Source organism: Coregonus lavaretus, assembly GCF_964263955.1.
Source record: "Coregonus lavaretus genome assembly, chromosome: 36".
In the NCBI taxonomy this organism is placed as follows: domain Eukaryota; kingdom Metazoa; phylum Chordata; class Actinopteri; order Salmoniformes; family Salmonidae; genus Coregonus; species Coregonus lavaretus.
The window spans coordinates 7,510,165-7,531,626 of record NC_140023.1 but is presented as its reverse complement, the minus strand read 5'-3'; the positions used below and the strand labels follow the sequence as shown (position 1 = coordinate 7,531,626).

General features: G+C 42.7%; 1 protein-coding gene across 2 annotated transcripts; it reads right to left on the bottom strand.

The window, feature by feature from the left end:
• Window positions 1-1,690: 1,690 nt before the first annotated feature.
• On the bottom strand, window positions 1,691-12,415 carry LOC311110938 (monocarboxylate transporter 9-like). 2 transcript variants are annotated; one of them, XM_084153584.1, is made up of 6 exons: window positions 12,233-12,415; window positions 9,965-10,189; window positions 6,932-7,075; window positions 3,501-3,596; window positions 2,264-3,127; window positions 1,691-1,988 (listed from the first exon to the last, which is right to left on the bottom strand). In XM_084153584.1, the coding sequence occupies exons 2-6, from the start codon at window positions 10,167-10,169 to the stop codon at window positions 1,804-1,806; spliced, it is 1,494 nt and encodes a 497-aa protein (XP_084009710.1). In that variant the 5' UTR covers window positions 10,170-10,189; window positions 12,233-12,415; the 3' UTR covers window positions 1,691-1,803. The 2 variants fall into 2 exon arrangements, with proteins under 2 accessions (XP_084009710.1, XP_084009711.1); XM_084153585.1 differs by lacking the exon at window positions 12,233-12,415 and adding an exon at window positions 10,385-10,562.
• Between the last annotated feature and the right edge of the window lie 9,047 nt (window positions 12,416-21,462).

The window sequence follows — 21,462 nt, the reverse complement described above, 5'->3', positions numbered from 1 at the left end:
AACCTTTCTATTCTCATTGTTTCTACAGATTGTGAATTGAAAATAAAAAAAATTGCTAATAGTATTATGTTATTGATCAATTGACTATTACTTTTCAGATCACCCAGTAGTGCTATCTGCAGGGTTAGCTCCAGGTAAATATTGCAATCCTTTAGCCATTCCTGGACCTGTGTCCAAAAACAAGCTACAAATGGACAGTACCAAAACAAATTATCTAATGATTCTGTCTCTTCGCAGCAAAATCTGCAGAGCCCCATATAAATAACATTCTATTGGTAGCAAGAATTTTATATAATTTTATATATTTAGATTCTAAGTTTTGAATCCGGTGTCGTTTTGCGTATCAGTTCATATGGTGTACTGCCAAATGACTGAATTATGTCAAATTTTCAAGGAGTGTCTGGAGTTTACAGAACATTTGCTCAGAATACAACCAAAATGTTCACCACATGTGCGGAAGTCAAGAAGAGAGGTCTTCAGTGAATCATATTTTATGTTAGTCAGACAGCATTAAAACACATCCAGAATCACAATATTGAATTTCATTTTATTGGCACTTTGTTGAAAATAAAATAGAAAAATTGCAAACATAAATACCGTAACACTGACATTAAAAAAGAAAATACGAAGTGGTTCAACATCATATAAAAAGTGACAGCTCTACTGTTTCTAGCCTTTTTGGATCACAGATATTTAGTATTGTATTTTAAACCCTGTAAATACTTCTACAAAGACGCTAGACTGAGAATAAAACAATATTATTATATATAGTGGTACATTTTACATACAAAATCAGATCTTCAAGTGACTAACAAAGCAGGAATCACAATCATTCTTTAAAAATATAAAATCATAACTACAAAATATAGTGCTATTAAAAAACAAAAACCACAGACAAAAACAAAAGTTTTACAAGCCTGCTGAACAAATGCAGGAAATGGGTCATGCCACGAAGAACCAGCATGCATTAGTTAGAGGAACTGGACTTTATTCCTGTAAAGTCTCTGGTATTTGCCCCACATATTCTTCAGCAAGTTCTTAGTCAGGTCAAGACAAAAGTGAGGTGTTCAGTACCTCCCTAACTCAAACAAACACGTTTGGAAAGTACAAGTAAAATACAGCACAATGCCAATGAATTTAAAAACAAGACATATCTATCCTTTAAAAGCAAGGCTTGTATTCATCAGGCATAACGTGTTGACAGGCATCCACCATCCTGGTGCTTTGGTAAGATAGAAACAAACAGTTTGTTCGGCTATAATTAAAAAGAGTACATTAAAGTGCATTCCCTCATTTTTTTCCAATCCCTGTATTTTTTCCATCCAGGAAATACCTGGTAAATTCTTTGTAATTGGAATTTTGCATGGTTATACATTTCCATATGTTGAGTAATTTGAACAGTCTTTTGTGTTTTCAACCAACATCTTCACAGGCTACTGTTGGTTTGCATTTCTCGACAGGGTCACCAGAAGAAAAAGTATTTTTCATTTGAGCCCAGTGAAGATCCAGAAACGTAAAAAACAGCATTCATTCTAAGTAAACATAATCTATTGTATTCATTTGTTTAAAAAACATTTTGTTGAATAGGCCTCTTAAAATGAGACCGTAATTAAAATGCTCAACATAGGCATCTTTAAAAACACTAAAGATATATAGAAAAGGCCTACTCTACTTCAATACTCTTCTCAGGTATGTGAAATCTGGCACTAGGAAATATTCTCAACAACCTCTTGAACGGTATAACGTTTATCAGCAAAAATAGCTGGGAGCACTGGAGAGCAAGGTCGATGTGAAAGTCAGTGTTCAGGCTACAGAGGCAACTTTTTCACAGTTGCTGGTGTACTGAATGTCAGGCCTGTCGATGTCAGCCTTCTTTTTGTCCCACCAGGGCAGAGCACAGAGAAAGAGCGTGACCCCACCCAGGAGCACAGAGCCTCCACTGAAGTAGAAGGCCAGGTCATAGGACTGGGTCCAGTCAAAAAAACACCCTGGAACAGGAAGAAGAGGAGAGAAAAAACAATTTAATTAGAATCAACAAAATCTCTCGACAAAGTATGAGTCAGATAAAGACTAGCTAAAGGCAAACATCTTGAGTTCAACATTCTCACTCACACATTAATATGACATAATCTGTAAAAATGTTTTGACATCTGTAAAAGCATGAATATGAACCTGTACCAGCTCTAAACTAACAACTGTAAATCAGTACCACACACTCCGCAATGATGTTGACCCATGGTGTCAGAAGTGGGATCTTTCTTACCAACAACAGGGGGCCCGAGCACAATCCCGAATCCCCCAAAGAACATGAGGACCCCATGGGCTTGGGTCAGTTTGTCCAGGCCGACAATCTTGGTGGTGATGTAAGACGTTAGGGACCAGTTCCCAGAGAAGAAGCCCACCACAGCGGAGAGTACCTGCAGGCCTACGTAGCTCTTGGACATGGGGATGAGGAGGAGGGCTGTCCCGGTCCCCAGCAGGGTGAAGGCGTACAGGAACACACTGTTGATCCACCTCACGTCTGCTAGTATGCCCAGGGTCAGCTTGCCCACGCCGGCAGTGACGGCTACAATGGAGACCAGGGGGATGATGCTGACCTCGTCGACGAGGCCCTCACTCTGGGCCACATCCTCCATGAAGAGGACCGGAGGAAAGGCTCCCAGGCTGAACAGGAAGATGGCGATGCAGAGGGCCATGAAGTTTCTGTCGTGCAGGAAGTTAGCCGTGGAGTGCATGTACTTTGAGTAGGCCTGACGCTTCTTCTTGATCATTTTCACAATGGCTGAACCTGCCATGAAGCCCCCTTTTTTGTCAGTTGTGGTGATGGTGATGTCTTTGGCGTCGATGATGATCAGGAGATCCTTGACCGTCAAGGTTCTCTCGCCGGTGCTCGGTGTGGTCTTGAGGTCGTCAGCAGGCGGGTTCTCAAAGAGCTGCTCCTCTGTGCGCTCCAGAGCAGCCTTCTGTTTGAGGTAGTAGGCAGGCATGTTCAGAGGCCTCATGAAGCCGCCACAGGCCATGAGGTTGAGGGCCAAGGCTCCGATAATCAGCAGGCAGCCGTCCATGTCAAAGAGAAGAATCAGCTCATTCTGAGCAGTGGCATAGAGGAACCCTCCCACACTTGTGCCTAAATGAGAGAAAGGAATGATTTAGTGTTGGCATTCCAAGAATAAGCCATTAGAGATATATTCATTTCATAAAAGCTTTGCCTAAAGCTACCCACCCTGTTCTCCATTGATACAGCTGGATATTCCCTAAGGCAATTTCGTTTCAGATTTGATTGTGACAAAAACTGGGGACAAGAACTGAATGCTCCAGAACTGGGTTGTATTACCAGTGTTCCTCTTGTCACAAGTCCACTTCCCTAACCACAAGGACACACAGTTTTTAGACTAGAATGTTTACCTTGGCATTCCAAGACTTCCGTCTTCTGAAACAAGAAAGAACTGAGCATGGAGACTTGGTGTGAACCCAGTGAGCGCAGAGGGGGGCTGAAGTACCTGTGGTGACTATGCCGAGGGCGAGGCCACGTCTCTTGTCAAAGTACTGACAGGTGATGGTCAATGTTGCAGCATAGAGAAGACCGCAGCCAAGACCTGTGGACAACAAAAACAACAGAGGTAAATTTTATTAGCACATTGTAGAGGAGCATTTAACTACAGTACCTTATTAACCATGTTGAAGAATATATTTAATGTTCTGAACAAAGCCTTGCACGGTAAACTGTGTACCTTAAATGTAAAACTGTGTGACTGTGTAAGGCCATCTTAGTCATGTACTGTAATAACACATTCACCATGTTTAAAATCTGTTGCTCTCTGATAAAGTCGTTACATTTATTCACAATAACTTTTGTCTAATGTAAAATCGCCCCAAAAGTCTCTGGTAATTTGATCCGCAATGGATGACTAGAGGAGGGGGGGGGGGGGGGCTGGAGCGATAAGAGGAAACTGAGCCACACGGTCTGAAAATAGACGCCTTTCTTCAAATATGCATGGCCTCTCGCTCAGGTCAATGCCACAGGCAGTGTTGACAGTGGCAGTCTATTGGGCTCTATCCCCTCAGCATTGAACAGCTGTCACTGGGTGTTAGATAAGGGGCTGTAATGGGGCCGTCACACTATTGGGGGGCACCAGAGGCATCTGGGAATCTGACTCTACCTTGTTTTTATATCTCTGAATACTTCCTACATATACCCTCATTCAGCACCAGAGGAGGCTGGTGGGAGGAGCTATAGGAGGACAGGCTCATTGTAATGGCTGGAATGGGATTACAGTTTTTTTCAATTGCTAACATGCATTGGTCAAAACTGAAGTCACATTGTCAAAACTCTTCACACAGTCAGCGAAACAGAAGTGTATGTGGGCCAAACTGTGAATCATTTTTCATTGCTTTCACACAAAACGCATTCAATGACCACATTCTCCAAAATCCATTAACTATTTTCTCATTCATACTCCACCACCTGCAAAACGAAATATTTGCAGCACATGTTTTCAAATGCGTTAAAAACACATTCAAAACAGATTGATGGCAAATGTCGTGCATTTCTGCAGTAACCAGATTGAAACATATAGAAAATCTCAGCAGAATATTTAATCATTCCAAACACAGCTGATTGCAATTTCAGCTGAAAGCCTACCCAAGTGTCCTGTTTTTAGTCTCATTACCAAACAGACAAGAGGATGGCTTCGGCATGATTTAGTTTGGAAACATGGATCAAGGAAGACAGGTTGGTGGGGAAAGAAGAGTGGCAGGGAGAGGGAGAATGCGTGGAGGACAGAGGAGAGGAAGACCAAGAGCGGTGGTCTCTGATGAGATAAAGGCCACAATTATTTACCATGTTGTAAACCATGATCTCTCTTTGAGAGAGGCCGGTTTAAGGGTGCGACCAAATCTGCAGCGTTCAACAGTTGCATCAATAGTACAATAGTATTTTCCGGCAAAACAACAGGTGAGATGTGCATCCTTCAATGATAATTGAACTACATATTACAGTACGTTCACATTTTTACATGTACTGACATTTTGAAATATATTGATTGTTTTGTGTTTTTCAGTAGGATCCAAAAGGTTGCCTCCCACAGGAGGGAGAGCCAGAATATTATCTGATGCGCAGGAAATTGCCATTGTTGACTTGATAATTGGTAACAATGCAATAAAACTGCAGGAAATTCGGGACAGAGTGCTGGCAGACAATTTCACTTTTGGGAATGTGAATACGGTCAGCACAACGACAATTGCCAGCGTCCTAGAGAAACATAAAATAAGGATGAAGCAGTTGTACACTGTACCCTTTGAGAGAAACGGTAAACGTGAGAAAGAACTCCGGTATCAATATGTCCAGGTAAAATGTCTGTTCAATAACCAAACAGGGTACATACCCAGCTATGCATAATGTAAAGTACTGTAACACTGTGGATTTACTGTATTTTAGAGAGTAATGGAAATGGAAGCCAGGCAAACTGCACATACATTCATCTTTGTGGATGAAGCTGGATTCAACGTGGCAAAAACACACTGCAGGGGAAGGAATGTGATTGGACAGAGAGCAACCGTGGATGTCCCAGGCCAGAGAGGAGCTAACATCACAATGTGTGCAGCACTGTCCAATGATGGTTTGCCGTTACATTGGCCCCTACAATACAGAGAGGCTAATTTCATGACCTGCATAAACAGTCACAGACTGGTTTGCTGCACATCCCAGGATGTCAGTACTATTCCTGCCTCCATACTCCCCCTTCCTAAACCCCATAGAAGAGTTTTTCTCTGCGTGGAGGTGGAAGGTTTATGACCACCATCCACATGACCAGATGTCCTTACTGGATGACATGAATGCGGGGTGTGGAGACACTTCTCCTGAAGACTGCCAGGGTTGGACTAGACATTCCAGAAGATACTTTCCAAGATGCATCGCCAGAGAAGAAATAAGATGTGACGTTGATGAGAACTTGTGGCCAAATGCAGGAGAGAGGGAGAACTAGAACCCTCACAGTACTGTACAGAATGAGTGATTATACTTTCAGGAAAAAAAAATTTGTAGTAATTTACTTATAGTAAATTACTATATACAAAGATATATAAAAAATAAAGGCTATTGAAGCAAATTGCTGCATTTCTGAATCATTATTGTTACATATACTTTAGTACAGTCAATAAAGTGAAAAGGTGTTATTCTTATTCTATAATGAAATACTGATTTATGTGAAAAATCATTCAAACTTCAAAGAGAAAAGTTCATCATTTATGTAATGCTCCCCGTTAGTGTTTTTTTTAGGTCAGTGTGTTATGAGTGACAATGTATGCTTTCTGAGTGAGAATTGTTGCCAGTGTTATGGTTGAACAAGCTTATTTTGAGACATGTATGAAGTGTTTTGGTGGTTTGAGTGAGTTTGAGGTGAGATGAACTGTTTGGCCAAGATGAATGTTGGTAATGCAGACTGTGTGAAGAGTTTTGAAAAAGTGGCTTCAGTATTGACCGATGCTTGTTAGCAATTGCAAAAAACTAATGGAACTGTATCAAAAATATGGAAACCACTCCGTTCCATTTACTCCATTCCAGCCATTACAATGAGCCCATCCTCCTATAGCTCCTCCCACCAGCCCGCTCTGTTTTACACATACCCTCAGTGCATGTGTGCTCGAGCGTAGGCATGAACCTATTCACTTACAGCTCCAACTTGATACTTCTTTATGTATCAATTCTTATCTCTGAGGAAGTTGTGTCTTATCTATCAGTGAAAGATAGGTTATTGTCTAATATTTGTATGTAATGGTGAGTCAAAAACACAGTTCACTCCCAACAAAACCACTGAGTACACAAGCAACTTCCTATCATTTCCTCACACTGACAAGGCTAATCCTAATAGTGGGCCATACAAACCACAGACTTGCTTCAGCAGTAAAAGACCACCACAAGGTTCTCACTTACCGACGACTATACCGTAAGAGAAGATGAGGAACTGAACGTTTGGGGCGAAGGCACTGAGCATCAGGCCCCCTGCCACCATAACCCCACTGAAGATGGTCACAGGGCGCGCCCCAAAGTTATCCACACAGGCACTGCAGACCGGACCTGGGGGAGAACACAGGACAGAGAGGAAGTGTGAATGAATGACGTGTATGGGAGAGTTGAGTGTACATTGCTGAATAAGCGCAGAGAGTTTAGGGAGGAGACTTTTTTTTTTATATGACACAAACAACAAAGACAAGATGGAATTTATATGGTGCTTTCAGGATCCATGTGGTGTAAACAAGATGGAATTTATATGGTGCTTTCAGGATCCATGTGGTGTAAACAAGATGGAATTTATATGGTGCTTTCAGGATCCATGTGGTGTAAACAAGATGGAATTTATATGGTGCTTTCAGGATCCATGTGGTGTAAACAAGGTGGAATTTATATGGTGCTTTCAGGATCCATGTGGTGTAAACAAGGTGGAATTTATATGGTGCTTTCAGGATCCATGTGGTGTAAACAAGATGGAATTTATATGGTGCTTTCAGGATCCATGTGGTGTAAACAAGATGGAATTTATATGGTGCTTTCAGGATCCATGTGGTGTAAACAAGGTGGAATTTATATGGTGCTTTCAGGATCCATGTGGTGTAAACAAGATGGAATTTATATGGTGCTTTCAGGATCCATGTGGTGTAAACAAGATGGAATTTATATGGTGCTTTCAGGATCCATGTGGTGTAAACAAGATGGAATTTATATGGTGCTTTCAGGATCCATGTGGTGTAAACAAGATGGATTTACTAAACAATACTAAACTAACCAAACGGAAAGTGATACCAGTCAAGGTGTACTGTACATGTGGGGTTATTTCATGGCAGGAAAACATTATTTACTGTATCAACTCTAACCATGTGACATGGTCCCCTTTTCTGCACTGATATTATTTTGACCTTATAATTTTCACTTTTTTATCATTCCCTATTTAAGAGGGTTCATCTGTGCTCTTTAGCCTCTGCCTTAAGCGTGTTGTTGGCTAGGTTTGTGACTCCATTTGCTGTCCTCACATTTCCCCTGAGGCCTAAAAGTGGCACTAGCTAGTTATTAGACACCTGAGCAGAGGTTAAGGGTCAGGGAAAAGGACAGCGTTTGATGCTCATTCGTCATCATCCTCACAGCATAACAAATTTAAAAGCACACGGAGTTACAGGAATATATATATTTATGGCAAATGGGACCACATATCCTGATTGATGGACTTTTTAGGGGGACGGTGTGCATTTCAAACAATGGAAATACAGGTCTGGTTAGGACAAATTGGATCCTTCAGTGGACAGAAGCAAGGACTTGGGCCAAGTTTTGGAAGATCACCTCACTAACCCATAATCTGCTGCCAATTTATTAAAGACTGCTATGTTTCCCTAGCATCCCGCCAAGTCAAATGCAGCCCAATCCGATTAGCTTCCAATGATATACACTGCAATTTGTATAGGTCCTTGTGTCTTATGCACATTAAATTGACAACTTGTTTCAGCAGAGTCAAACTCTACTTCTTGTGCTGACACATTGAATTCCTGAGCAGACAACTGACAACCCGAGGGTGTCCTGTTGAACCCTATCTCCCCCTCCCTTCCATTTCACCACCAATTAAAAGAGTCCATGGTTTAAGCCTGCATAGCCTAGCTGCCAAGCCCCACACGTGTACTTGGAGCCATCCGTCTAGTCATTACTTTTCACTGACCTCTTTGGAAAGGCAACGACGTGAAGGGAGGCTTAGCCTGGCGGTAAAGCAAGATCATGATCTACTATCTCGGATCCAGTTTTAGCAAAATAATTGAATGCAACTTTAATACAGCTTGCTTGCAGCCATGCAGTGAACTGAGTCCTCCTGTGTCCCTGGTCATTCAAACGACTGAAACTGTTAAATGTTTTATCAACCTCCCTATTTTTCTCTGTCATCCCCATTTTCACAGAGACACAGACACAGACAGACAGACACAGACAGTGTGATCATAGCTAAGTGCTCCTCCTGCAATTATGACCGGGCTGACTTGTGACCACAACTTAGTGTTAACAGCACCACAAAGTGCATCCATATTGCACAATTCCCTTCATCTACTTAGGACAAGTCAGACAAAGTCAGCACTGCACTTTCACAGCTGTTGATATGTCCTAGGTAAATTACGTATTTTCCCGTCTTATCATGTGCAACTCTGCCCTCCAAACAAGATTACTTGGCAAGATAACAATTGGTCTGTGTCTTTACCTATAATGCCACCATCATTGTATGTGTTTATAGAGACGTTGGACCATTCTTTTGTCTGGTACTTTATCAGTGACATCATTAAAGGGAACTTTCTGATTTAGCCTCGGTTTCAGTTCTCCTCAGAACATGCGACCAAGAACGAGATTTGGGTCTTGGAGGCGTGCTTTGCTGTGGGTGTCTCGTGTGTGTTCGAACGTGGCAAGTGTTTGTACTTTCACTCTGCTGACCAAAATTATCCTATTTACACTTTGTAGTCAATTTTGACACCAGAATAAATGTTTCTGCCTAATATCGATGCCCCATAGGCCGTTTTCTACCAGAGAAGTTGTTTGCCTTCAGTTGCTCATTAATTATACAACAGCAACACGTGTCAGACGTGCATACCAGGTGAGACTAATTTCAAGACAATGTAGCTGCAACTAAAGTGCATTGATAAGTAAATTCAGGTATAACCACTGACATGCTGTTTAGCATATCAATTCAAAGCCATGCCAAGAAAATCTACATGGAATTCTTGAACAGATGTTCAGATGCTGAGTTGAATACATTTTTGTTATAAAATAGTTCGTAGATTTTTTTGTAACATACAAAATCTATAAACACATACAACAATGGTGGCATTATGGGTAAAATCACAGACCAGTGAGCTCTGAAGGTATCCCCTGTCTTTGGATGAGAGCATTAGACTATACCCACACAGTATCTAAATAAATAAACAAAGGTGTTTGGAGAATACTTACTGGCTATGAGTCCCACTCCAGAGACCAGGGAGCCAACCCAGGCTGTCATGCCTTTCCCCTCCTGGAAGGCGTGGAGCCACTCCGGGTACAGGACGCCCACCGACTGGGGGGAGCCGTAGGCCAGGAACTGGGCCACAAAGCAGGCCACAACAATGACCCATCCCCAACCTCCATCCAGCACATTCTTTGAGTTCTGAAGACTCATGCTGTCAACAGGGAGGGTTCCTGGGGAAAACCGGGGGGAAAAAAGCAAAAAGTGTTAAAAGCACAGGTGGACTGGACAAGCAACGACACAAATGCATGAGAATACAGACAAAATAAATCACAAGCAAGTTTGGAGACATGAATCATGATTAACGAAGTGATAAATGTCCTAAGTTCCTTTCTAAAGTTGTAGATAAATGCCAAATACACACTCACATCTTGATGTTGATGCTGCTCTTGCCTGGCAGGTCACCTGTTTAAAACAGAGTGCAACCCTCTCATCCTGCGCTGCCCATTTTGTGCCCTCACACAGACCACACCTTGAAGGAGGAGAGTTTGGAGTCTGGACTGCCTACCTTGTACTTTAACCTGCCTTTTGCCTATCTCCCCTCGGTTCTGGCACGAAACACTGAACTTTTACAGGCACACCCTTTCCAGTGCTAACAAGAAGAAAAAACAAAAACAAAAAACAAAAAAAATGCACTGTTCCTGAGTAATTTGTGCCTGAGAGCAATTTGAGCTATAGGTGCACTACTGCAGCATCCGCTCTTCTATCCCTCTTAGTTTTTAAAAGCAAAAGTTGTGCATCTATCAATTTGCGGGTAGGCTAAACACTATTATATGGAGAAACACTGTGCCATCTACACATACACTATATATACAAAAGTATGTGGACACCCCTTCAAATGAGTGGATTTGGCGATTTCTGCCACACCCGTTGCTGACAGGTGTATAAAATCGAGCACACAGCCATGCAATCTCCATAGACAAACATTGGCAGTAGAATGGCCTTACTGAAGAGCTCAGTGACTTTCAATGTGGCACCGTCATAGGATGCCACCTTTCCAACAAGTCAGTTCGTCAAATTCTGCCCAATCAACTAAGTGCTGTTATGGTGAAGTGGAAACGTCTAGGAGCAACAACCGACTCAGCCGCGAAGTGGTAGGCCACACAAGCTCACAGAACGGTTTCCATGGCTAAGCAGCCACACACAAGCCTAAAATCACCATGTGCAATGCCAAGCGTCGACTGGAGTGGTGTAAAGCTCACCGACATTAGACTCTGGAGCAGTGGAAACGCGTTCTCTGGAGTGATGAATCACGCTTCACCATCTGGCAGTCCGACGGACGAATCTGGCTTTGGCTGATGCCAGGAGAACGCCACCTGCCCCAATGCATAGTGCCAACTGTAAAGTTTGGTGGAGGACGAATAATGGTCTGGGGCTGTTTTTCACTAAGGGGCTAGGCCCCTTAGTTCCAGTGAAGGGAAATCTTAATGCTACAGCATACAATGACATGCTAGACAATTCTGTGCATCCAACTTTGTGGCAACAGTTTGGGGAAGGCCCTTTCCTGTTTCAGCATTACAATGCCCCCGTGCACAAAGGGAGGTGCATACAGAATGCATACAGAAATGTTTTGTTGAGATCGGCGTGGAAGAACTTGACTGGCCTGCACAGAGCCCTGACCTCAACCCCATCGAACACCTTTGGGATGAATTGGAATGCCGACTGCGAGCCAGACCTAATTGCCCAACTTCAGTGCCCGACCTCACTAATGCTCATGTGGCTGAATGGAAGCAAGTCCCCGTAGCAATCTTCCAACATCTAATGGAAAACCTTCCCAGAAGAGTGGAGGCTGTTATAGCAGCAAAGGGGGGACCAACTCCATTTGAATGCCCATGATTTTGGAATGAGATGTTCGACGATCAGGTGTCCACATTATTTTGGTCATGTAGTGTAGCTACCAATTTTTCTTTATGAAACAATATGGGTTTTATCAGCATCTGCAACAAAGGAACTACACTGATAGGCTATTCATTTACATTTACATTTACGTCATTTAGCAGACGCTCTTATCCAGGCGACTTACAAATTGGTGCATTCACCCTATAGCCAGTGGGATAACCACTTTACAATTTCCTTTTTTTGGCACTTAATCACCCATTACACATAGCCAACAAAATATATAATTCTGTATCTAGCCATAGGCCTGCTATGCTATAATGTTGTGATATAGTAGCCTATTGTTATTTTACTAACACTAGGAAATACATGCGACTTACCTCAACATCAACAACAGCCACATGCACAACAACAGGCAACTGCAGGATAAGTGCGCGTTCGCTACAGGGAGTTGCCATGAAGGATGGTCTCCCTATAATAACTCTTTGTATAGAATCGAAATTGAATTACAAAAAATATTTTAAAAACATCACATGCAGATGCCGAGCTTCCGCAAGGCTTTATCTGAGGTGTGAGCAGACCGGTGTGCCAGCAGCAGCTACGCGCACAGAATCCGTTTTATACCGCTTGTTTGCCGGAGAACAAACCGGTTCAAAGCTGTTTTTGCTGGTCGGGCTTCATACGCCCGCTACCTACGTTGAGGAAACTCTGCCTCCTCTTCATCACGCGCGACTGTGTGAAGCTAGAGAGTATGCACAATGCGCACTGCTCCCAACTGCCACAGAGTACACACAACTGAAGAGTACACACAACTGAATAGGCCTATCGATTCGATAATAATACATATTATGCATCATGATAATAGTGGTCATAGGTGGGGTGGGAGACATGTCAACTTTTCTTCGACTGCATGCAAAGGCTATCGATTTGCCTATCAATTACAAAAGTTATCATTTGTAATTGGCATACCTGATGATCAGATAGCACTTCAAAGTATTTCAAGTCAAATCAGATTGAATGTGCGTCTCAAATAGACTACTGTAAAATCACCGTCTTTGAATTTGTAATAACTAAATTATTTTATTGAAAAATAGCTGGTTTGGAATCTCTTTACACTGAATAATAGTTTTATATATGTACTTTAATCTAGACATAATAGGGTACTAGGGGGTAACTAGCCACCTGGGGGTAACTGCCACCCCCCCTAATTTTTACGTTTTAGATATATTCCAATGAAGTTAGATCTATAATTGATTTTTAAATATACAAGTAGGAAAGCCTAAAAATAAATAATCCACTTGTTTAGAGAGAAAAATGTAGATAATCGTTGAGTAAAGTGGTAATATTTTGGATGAGTGTGTTGGGGGCAACTGCCCCCCCCCCTACTAGGGAGTAACTGGCCCCTGTGGGCTAGTTACCCCTTTATGGTTATGAATGTGTTTGTACCTGTCATTTAAACAATGACTAGCTCCGTTAGTGCTAGTTTATGCTAATTTGCTAGCTAGCAACTTATAATAATAATATGCCATTTAGCAGATGCTTTTATCCAAAGCGACTTACAGTCATGTGTGCATACATTTTTTACGTATGGGTGGTCCCGGGGATCGAACCCACTACCTTGGCGTTACAAGCGCCATGCTCTACCAATTGAGCTACAGAGGACCACTTGTAAAGTAAATGCTAGCCAGCTAGCTAGTTAGCATAAGCGGCTAGGAGTGCTAGCTAGCAACCTTACTACCAGATCGTCTGAGGTAAAATACATTAAAAAGATAACTTAACTTAATTGCAGTTGTAAATGTTACCACTAGTGACTGATTTACAGTTAATGTTACTTTATAGCCTTTTAGCTATTTTACACAGCATTTTATGTAATATAGCTAGATAGCTAGCTACATTTTTAAGAGAGAGCTTTTCAATTGGCATCTCTCCCCCTGTTGTCAGTCACAGTTGGGGACTGGATTAGGTGTGAGCAGTGCAGGAGGTGGGCTCATGAGTTATGCTCCAATTTTTCTATGGATAGCTTTATTTGTGACCTATGTACAAATTAGAATCGTGCAATAGCAGAGCATAAGAGAGTTGCCACGTCAATGTAACACTGAATTAATTAGTTAAGTTATTGTTATTAAATGTTATATTCCTATGATATTTAATGTTATTAGTTATATTCCATTCCAATATTATATTCCAATGAATTTCTTTTTTCATGAATTAAAAACAACTATTAAAAACCTTTTGCTCCTGAATGTCATTTTGAAGACTGCTGGGATTTAAAATATTGCATTATTCAAAAAATATTTAGTGCAATTGTACATAATGGATGGTATGGAAAAGGAACAACAAAAAAAGAACAAAGAAACTTAATGTGCAGGAGAGTTAAAAAGAGGGACTTTACATCAAATCTCCTCATAGTGCGGATATTAATGGTGACATATGCAACACCATTTCCCCCCATATTTTATTTAAATGAGTAAAATAAGACAACTAGACTTAGCTTTTAAGTATTACTTACTAAATAAAACGGATTAATTGGATTTTAACACACATTTTACATATTTTTTACATTTATAGTCATTTAGCAGACGCTCTTATCCAGAGCGACTTACAGTTAGTGAGTGCATACATTTTTTTCATACTGGCCCCCCATGGGAATCAAACCCACAACCCTGGCGTTGCAAGCGCCATGCTCTACCAACTGAGCTACACGGACATACTTGTGTGAAACCCTATGCCATAATCTTCTACCGGGGTAACTGGCACCCTCAGTTACCCCAGTACTTTAAAAAAAATGCCCCTTTTCTAAAAACAACATTTAATGAAATATCAACAAAAAAAAAGTGTAAACTGTAGCCATTTAATTCCCTTTATAGTTTATTCGCCTAAGCATGACCTTCATCCACATACATTTTTTTCCCCAAACGTTGCTTTTTTGTGTCAGCAATTAGACATTGTTCTTAAGGGGGGCTAGTTACCCTCTAGTACCCAACTCTAAACGAAAAGTACTGGGATCCTCTGGAGTTTAGTAAAGATAGTTATTTTGCCGGTGATGCTTGGCGTGTGAAGTCTGAGCAATACTTGCCGGGAACATTGTTATATTCCGTATGGTCCAGTCAGAACTGATTATTTGATGGCAAAAATAACCTAACAATGACGGAGTTCTATTAACCTGAGCCGCGATATGAACGGGCAAAAGCGGTCATGTTGTCAACAAGGCAGCAGGGTGCATCGTCCAACATCTATTTTCCATAAAATATGTGTTCGAATTTTCTAACTAGTTTTCATTGCGACGGCAGATAAAGAGTTTTTATCAAAAGCAATCAGGTGTGCATGTGAAAAACAGAATCCTACTCATTAGGCTGCTTAATCTAGCCTGGCTCACGCCCGGGAGGCAGTCCGGTTCCAAAACGAATGCAATCATTTTTCACCCATGCAAACTCCTCCCACTGGCGTAACCCGGGCCAGATAATCAAATCTCATTAGCAACGCGGATGCCCCGCCCACCTCAGGATCCTCCTGGTCACTTAGGGTCGTAGCCAGGGTTGTCGTGCCCTCTTCACGACTGTCTTGGTGTGTTTGGACCATGAAAGTTTGTTGGTGATGTGGACACCAAGGAACTTGAAACTCTCGACCCACTCCACTACAGCCCTGTCGATGTTAATGGGGGCCTGTTCGGCCCGCCTTCTCCTGTAGTCCACGATCAGCTCCTTTGTCTTGCTCACATTGAAGGAGAGGTTGTTGTCCTGGCACCACACTGCCAGGTCTCTGACCTCCTCCCTATAGGCTGTCTCATCGTTGTCGGTGATCAGGTTTACCACTGCTGTGTCGTCAGCAAACGTAATGATGGTGTTGGAGTCGTGTTTGGGCACGCAGTCGTGGGTGAACAGGGAGTACAGGAGGGGACTAAGCACACACCCCTGAGGGGCCCCAGTGTTGAGGAACAGCATGGCAGATGTGTTGTTGCCTACCCTTACCACCTGGGGGCGGCCCAGCAGGAAGTCCAGAATCCAGTTGCAGAGGGAGGTGTTTAGTCCCAGGGCCCTTAGCTTAGTGATGAGCTTTGTGGGCACTATGGTGTTGAAAGCTGAGCTGTAGTCAATGAACAGCATTCTCACATAGGTGTTCCTTTTGTCCAGGTGGGAAAGGGCAGTGTGGAGTGCGATTGAAATTGCGTCATCTGTGGATCTGTTGGGGTGGTATGCAAATTGGAATGGGTCTAGGGTTTCCGGGATGATGGTGTTGATGTGAGCCATGACCAGCCTTTCAAAGCACTTCATGGCTACCGACGTGAGTGCTACGGGGCGGTAGTCATTTAGGCAGGTTGCCTTCACTTCCTTGGGCACAGGGACTATGGTGGTCTGCCTGAAACATGTAGGTATTACAGACTTGGTCAGGGAGAGATTGAAAATGTCAGTGAAGACACCTGCCAGTTGGTCCGCGCATGCTTTGAGTACATGTCCTGGTAAACCGTCTGGCCCCGCGGCATTGTGAATGTTGACCTGTTTAAAGGTCTTGCTCACATCGGCTACCAAGAGCGTGATCACACAGTCGTCCGGAACAGCTGGTGCTCTCATGCATGCTTCAGTGTTGCTTGCCTCGAAGCGAGCATAAAGGGTATTTAGCTCGTCTGGTAGGCTCGCGTCACTGGGCAGCTCGCGGCTGGGCTTCCCTTTGTAGTCCGTAATAGTTTTCAAGCCCTGCCACATCCGACGAGCATCAGAGCCGGTGTAGTACGATTCAATCTTAATCTTGTATTGACGCTTTGCCTATTTGATGGTTCGTCTGAGGGCATAGCGGGATTTCTTATAAGCTTCCGGATTAGTGTCCCGCTCCTTGAAAGCGGCAGCTCTAGCCTTTCGCTTGATGCGGATGTTGCCTGTAATCCATGGCTTCTGGTTGGGATATGTACGTACGGTCACTGTGGGGATGACATCGTCGATGCACTTTCACAGTTAGGCCAACCTAAGCTATACTGTGAAAGTAGGCTAATAGTAGGCCTACTATTGAAATAGATAAATGAGGCTGTCAACTGAGTTAGAAATTCACAGGTTTCAAACTTTCCCAAAAAAATTCAGGTCACACTTTTTTAACAGAAAAACCACACCAGGACACCACTTTTGAGGTCTGGGAAAAATCTAAGAAATGTAGATTTTTTAGTGTAGTTATCCTTTAATTCAAGCGTGCAGGCACCTAGCACAGTTGTTTAGTTTAGCTGTGTTTCTGTTGCACATGAGATGGAGTAGGCAAAAGAAATGGACACTGGATTGATGCAAATAATCATGCTATCATTCTGACAAGTAGGCATAGGCTACTTTGTAGCTAGTTAACATTTAATAGAGAAGGTTTTGGGGAAAGCCTTTCCATCTACCAGAAGACGGTTAGGCCTATCATTAGCATTGCTATATTTTTCCTATTCCTTAATTGTTTGACACCTGGATGTTTTATTTCATTTTATTTAATATTTGGCTATAGGCTTCTTTATAAATGTGGAGGCAATAATTTTTATAAAGGTTTACTCATATGCGTTCTCCTGTTCCTTTGGTTTTCTTTCAACTTTCTTTCATTGTCTAGCAGCCAAAGGCATTATCCTAGTCATATTAGCAACACATGCGCCGAATACAACAGGTGTAGACCTTACCGTGAAATGCTTACTTACAAGCCCTTAACCAACAATACAGTTTTAAGAAAATAGAGTTAAGAAAATATTTACTAAATAAACTAAAGTAAAAATAAATAAAACAGTAACACAATAAAATAACAATAATGAGGCTATATACAGGGGGTACCAGTACCGAGTCAATGTGCAGGGGTACAGGTTAGTCGAGGTAATTGGTACATGTAGGTAGGGGTAAAGTGACTATGCATAGATAATAAACAGTGAGTAGCAGCAGTGTAAAAACTGTCAATGCAAATAGTCCGGTTGGCCATTTGATTAATTGTTCAGCAGTCTTATGACTTGGGGGTAGAAGCTGTTAAGGAGCCTTTTGGACCTAGACTTGGCGCTCCGGTACAGCTTGCAGTGCGGTACCAGAGAGAACAGTCTATGACTTGGGTGACTGGAGTCTTTGACATTTTTTTGGGCAGGAAGCATGGCCCCAGTGATGTACTGGGCCGTAAGCACTACCCTCTGTAGCGCCTACGGTTGGATGCCAGGCAGTTGCCATACCAGGCGGTGACGCAACCGGTCAGGATGTAACCGGTCAGCATGCTCTCGATAGTTGTTGCATCTTTAAATTCCCCCTCTTTCCAAATGTCTAACGGATTTTCCATCTCTGTCCATGAAATCGCTCTCATGTGCAGTTTAGAACGGTGTTTTCCCGCAATTGCATTTTGGAACGTTCACACGTAGGTCTACCGCAATGTGTACATTGCTGCGCCAAAAATGTGAAGAAATAATAGTTTCTCAACATTTTAAGGAAAAAATTCTGATCTGTTCCATCAGCCTTATTAATTGAATAGGCAAATAGTAGCACCACACTACTTTGATACATATCAATGGGGATTAAGAAGTGAGTAAACGCAATGCCCACTGAAAAATAAGTCTACACCACAGTTGTTGCTGAGTGTGCGAGTGAGTGGTGGGGAGGGCCGGAGGGATGTGTGTATGTAGAGAGAGCACTGCACGTGATTTAGAGGAGACAGCGCAGCACCCGTGCACATCGTGACAACTTTTTACCAGTTGTAGGTTGACTATTTAGATCGTCATTATGGAGACACCTATTTATTTCCAACCCTTTTTCCATAAAATATATAATGCTAGAACTGATGTGCATCAAGAAATAACATAGCTGGAAAACTACTTTGGGCGCAACAAAGATATTTAGATAAATTCGCTTGGAGGAGGTTTAAACTGCATTCTAATATCGACTTTGCTTATGGAAAACGGAAGTGTTTTACGCATGCTCAGTTGTTGGGTCTCGGGTGCTGCATGACTGGACATTTTAAATTATTACGTTACAGCCTTATTCTAAAATGGATGAAATAAATACAATTTCCTCATAAATCTACACACAATACCCCATAATGACAAAGCAAAAACAGGTATTTATAAATTTTTGCAAATTTATAAAAACCGAATACTTATTTACATAAGTATTCAGACCCTTTGCTATGAGTCTCGAAATTGAGCTCAGGTGCATCCTGTTTCCATTGATCATCCTTGAGAGTCCACCTGTGGTAATTTCAATTGATTCGACATAATTTTGAAAGGCACACACCTGTCTATATAAGGTCCCACAGTTGACAGTGTATGTCAGAGCAAAAACCAAGCCATGAGGTCGAAGGAATTGTCCATAGAGCTCAGGGACAGGATTGTGTCGAGGCACAGATCTGGGGAAGGTTACCAAAACATTTCTGCAGCATTGAAGGTCCCCAAGAACACAGTGGCCTCCATCATTCTTAAATGGAAGAAGTTTGGAACCACCAAGACTATTCCTAGAGCTGGTCCCCTGGCCAAACTGAGCAATCGGGGGAGAAGGGCCTTGGTTAGGGAGGTGACCAAGAACCCGATGATCACTCTGACAGAGCTCCAGAGTTTCTACATTTTACTTTTATTTTTACATTTTAGTCATTTAGCAGACGCTCTTATCCAGAGCGACTTAGTTAGTGAGTGCATACATTTTCATACTGGCCCCCGTGGGAAACGAACCCACAACCCTGGCGTTGCAAGCGCCATGCTCTACCAACTGAGCTACAGGGGACTTCCTCTGTGGAGATGGGAGCACCTTCCAGAAGGACAACCATCTCTGCAGCACTCCACCAATCAGGCCTTTATGGTAGAGTGGCCAGACGGAAGCCACTCCTCAGTAAAAGGCACATGACGGCCCACTTGGAGTTTGCAAAAAGGCACCTAAAGGACTCTCAGACCATGAGAAACAAGATTCTCTGGTCTGATGAAACCAAGATTGAACTCTTTGGCCTGAATGCCAAGCGTCACGTCTGGAGGAAACCTGGCACCATCCCTACGGTGAAGCATGGTGATGGCAGCATCATGCTGTGGGGATGTTTTTCAGTGGCAGGGACTGGGAGACTAGTCAGGATCGAGGGAAAGATGAACGGAGCAAAGTACAGAGAGATCCTTGATGGAAACCTGCTCCAGGGCGCTCAGGACCTTAGACTGGGGCGAAGGTTGACCTTCCAACAGGACAACGACCCTAAGCACACAGCCAAGACAACGCAGGAGTGACTTTGGGACAAGTCTCTGAATGTCCTTGAGTGGCCCAGCCAGAGCCTGGACTTGAACCCGATCGAACATCTTTGGAGAGACCAGAAAATAGCTGTGCAGCGACGCTCCCCATTCAACCTGACAGAGCTTGAGAGGATCTGCAGAGAAGAATGGGAGAATACAGGTGTGCCAAGGTTGTAGCGTCATACCCAAGAAGACTTGAGGCTGTAATCGCTGCCGAAGGTACTTCAATAAAGTACTGAGTAAAGGGTCTGAATACTTATGTAAATGTGATATTTCCATTTTTTATTTTAAATACATTTGCAAACATTTCTAAAAACCTGTTTTTGCTTTGTCATTATGGGGTATTGTGTGCAGATTGATGAGCGAAAAAAACAATTTAATCAATTTTAGAATAAGGCTGTAACGTAACAACATTTTGAAAAAGTCAAGGGGTCTGAATACTTTCCGAATGCACTGTATAGGTATGAATGGAAAAATAATGATGCTTACACAACCCATATCATACAAATTTAGCCTGGATACCAGTCGGTTTAGATATTCCCCACCTTGTACTCCGTGTCATATGCATGTTTGGCAGATGACACAGAGTACAAGGAGTGGAATGTTAGCAGAAATAGACTGGTACCCAGGCTAATACGAACGCATATACTGTAAACCCAAAACCACCCAAATCAAGTCATGCATATGGGCCATTTGTAAGGACTTGATTTGGGTGGTTTTGAAATGACAGTATATGCGTTTGTTCTGGACATGAGGTACCAATGTTAGTTTGGTCGAAAACCCAGTCCAAACCGGCTATGGAGAACTACATTATGCTGCTCATATGACCCTCCAAAGGTCAAGGGGGAGTGGTGATTGATACTTAAGCAAATATAGGCCTCTTATAACTTTAGTTGGAAAACATACTTACACTTTTCCCATCAACTCTGGGAAGATGACCAAGACCGACACCTTTAGAGAGGCTAAATGTTATCCCTTTCTCGCAGCATCATCTGTCCACATTCACACCAACGGAGACCTCAAGAGCAGCAACCAGCTGTTCAGTTCCATGAAACCCATCAGGGTGAGCGGGTTTGATGTTGAAAAAACAGAAATTCCCCACGGGTTGAATAAACGCCAGTGTATGCTCTGCCACCAGGTTCCGAGAGCCCCGGATTAAAGGGCACGAAACTCTCACAGCATGGCTCCTTTACGAGTCCAATCTGGATTCCTGCTTGGATTAGTTTAAATTGCTTAGCTCTGCATGATAAAAAAATTACACGCAGAGGTGTCTATCATATCACATCTCAAAAAAAGCTCTTTCAACATGGCTATCGCATACATTGTTTTAATGGGGGGGGGGGGGGGGGGGGGGGGGGGGGGGCCCAAATGTGTGAATGTGAATCGGTCCTCTCCTGTCCACCCCTGACCTGAGGCTGAAATGTCTGT

What these genes read in the sequence shown, in the direction of transcription:
- LOC311110938 (XM_084153584.1), bottom strand. Translation starts at nt 10,169, where the DNA reads ATGAGTCTTCAGAACTCAAAGAATGTGCTGGATGGAGGTTGGGGATGG. An exon ending in CTCTTACGGTATAGTCGTCG is followed by an intron (nt 3,597 to 6,931) that starts GTAAGTGAGAAC and finishes TGTTGTCCACAG; the next exon opens with GTCTTGGCTGCGGTCTTCTC. An exon ending in CCTCGGCATAGTCACCACAG is followed by an intron (nt 3,128 to 3,500) that starts GTACTTCAGCCC and finishes TCTCTCATTTAG; the next exon opens with GCACAAGTGTGGGAGGGTTC.